The sequence below is a fragment of the Sinocyclocheilus rhinocerous genome, unplaced genomic scaffold (assembly GCF_001515625.1).
Source record: "Sinocyclocheilus rhinocerous isolate Xijiao unplaced genomic scaffold, SAMN03320098_v1.1 scaffold2432, whole genome shotgun sequence".
NCBI classification, from domain to species: domain Eukaryota; kingdom Metazoa; phylum Chordata; class Actinopteri; order Cypriniformes; family Cyprinidae; genus Sinocyclocheilus; species Sinocyclocheilus rhinocerous.
The window spans coordinates 4517-6034 of NW_015648624.1; the positions used below are offsets into that span (position 1 = coordinate 4517).

The 1518-nt window shown below is 32.7% G+C and overlaps 1 gene segment (V, D, J or C); it reads left to right on the plus strand.

The window, feature by feature from the left end:
* The first annotated feature begins 818 nt into the window (after positions 1-818).
* On the plus strand, positions 819-1305 carry LOC107710060 (Ig kappa chain V-III region NG9-like). The segment is given in 2 exon segments: positions 819-885; positions 989-1305. Coding segments are annotated over 2 exon segments (366 nt in total).
* Positions 1306-1518: the final 213 nt, after the last annotated feature.

The following is a 1518-nucleotide window of genomic DNA, read 5'->3' on the forward strand; positions in this document are numbered from 1 at the left end:
GTTCATATTCAGGAAATTATTAATACCTGTGATGTAATTTTCACAAAGCATAATATTAATGAATATTGTGATTGTCTATTTTGACCTTTTTTTTTATCTTAACTATTTCATAAACAATGTTGAATTATTTTGATGGTATATATGTGTACAAAGGTTTGTATGAATGCTCTTTTGTACAGATAAAAATATTTTCACATCATTTCACATCATTTATTTCTTTGAAAATCCCAATTTGTTCCTCACTTTTAGGATGAATCCTCCATCATTTAGGATTCGATCATACATGCATTTTAAAAATTAAGCTTGTGACCTTTTCAAATTCAAAAAGACAAAAATGAGTCAAAGACATAAAGATAAAATATTGTTTTATTTGCTAACTGAATTTGGATTAAATAATTTCCAGTATAGTTGAAACAGCTTTTAAGTTTTTAATCTTCAGCCATTTGTGCTTTTATTGTGACTTCTGTAAACATTAATCAGATTAATATTAATCTAATAAATCTCCAAACAAAACCACCAGACCATCATTAAACACCTCAAAATCTGAACATTTAACTCTTAAATTCACAAAAGAATACTGAAAGACTGACAGCCAAACACGAGCGCAGTAATTTTACAAGACTTACACACAAAATAATTTATTATAAGCGATAAATAGGAATATCAGCTCAGTTTTTAGTCTTGTGTCAAACTGGTTTACGTGTACGTGTATGAAGAGTATTTACATAAAGAGACACTTTGCATGTGAGTGTTTATAGTGCTGTGAGTTTAACACTTCATGACTGAGAGCAGAACACAACACAATCTTCATCATCACACAAGACACAACAACAACAATGAACAACATCATCATCCTCATCTGGACACTCACACTGTTTGCTCAAGGTTTGTGCAGTAACATTTATTTTTTATAATTACCATTAAATATATAACGTGTCAGAAATGCTAATAATCTGTTTAATCTTCATTTTATTCTTGTTTCTTTCAGAGTGTAGAGGACAGTACACTGTAACTCAGAGTCCATCAATAACATCAACACAAGGACAAGACATCAGAATAAACTGTAAAACCAGCAGTTCAGTGTTTGGTAATTACTTAAAATGGTATTTACAGAAACCTGGAGAAGCTCCTAAACTTCTCATATATCAGATATCAAACCGTTACACTGGAACTCCATCTAGATTCAGTGGCAGTGGCTCTGTCAGTGATTTCACTCTCACCATCAGTGGAGTCCAGACTGAAGATACAGGAGATTATTACTGTATGAGTTTACACTGTCCTAGTAGCTGTGTGTTCACACAGTGATAAAGAGTCGTACAAAAACCTCCATCAGTCAGAGTCACAGTGACTGCACTGATACAGCTGAGAGACACTGCAGCTGCTCTACAACACAATCACACACAACACTGATCAACACAAACACTAATAACACAGTATCATTAAAATCAGCATCAATCTTGCATTTGCACAGCCAGACATAAACAAATTTAGTGAAAGTGAATTGAATTGACATATGGC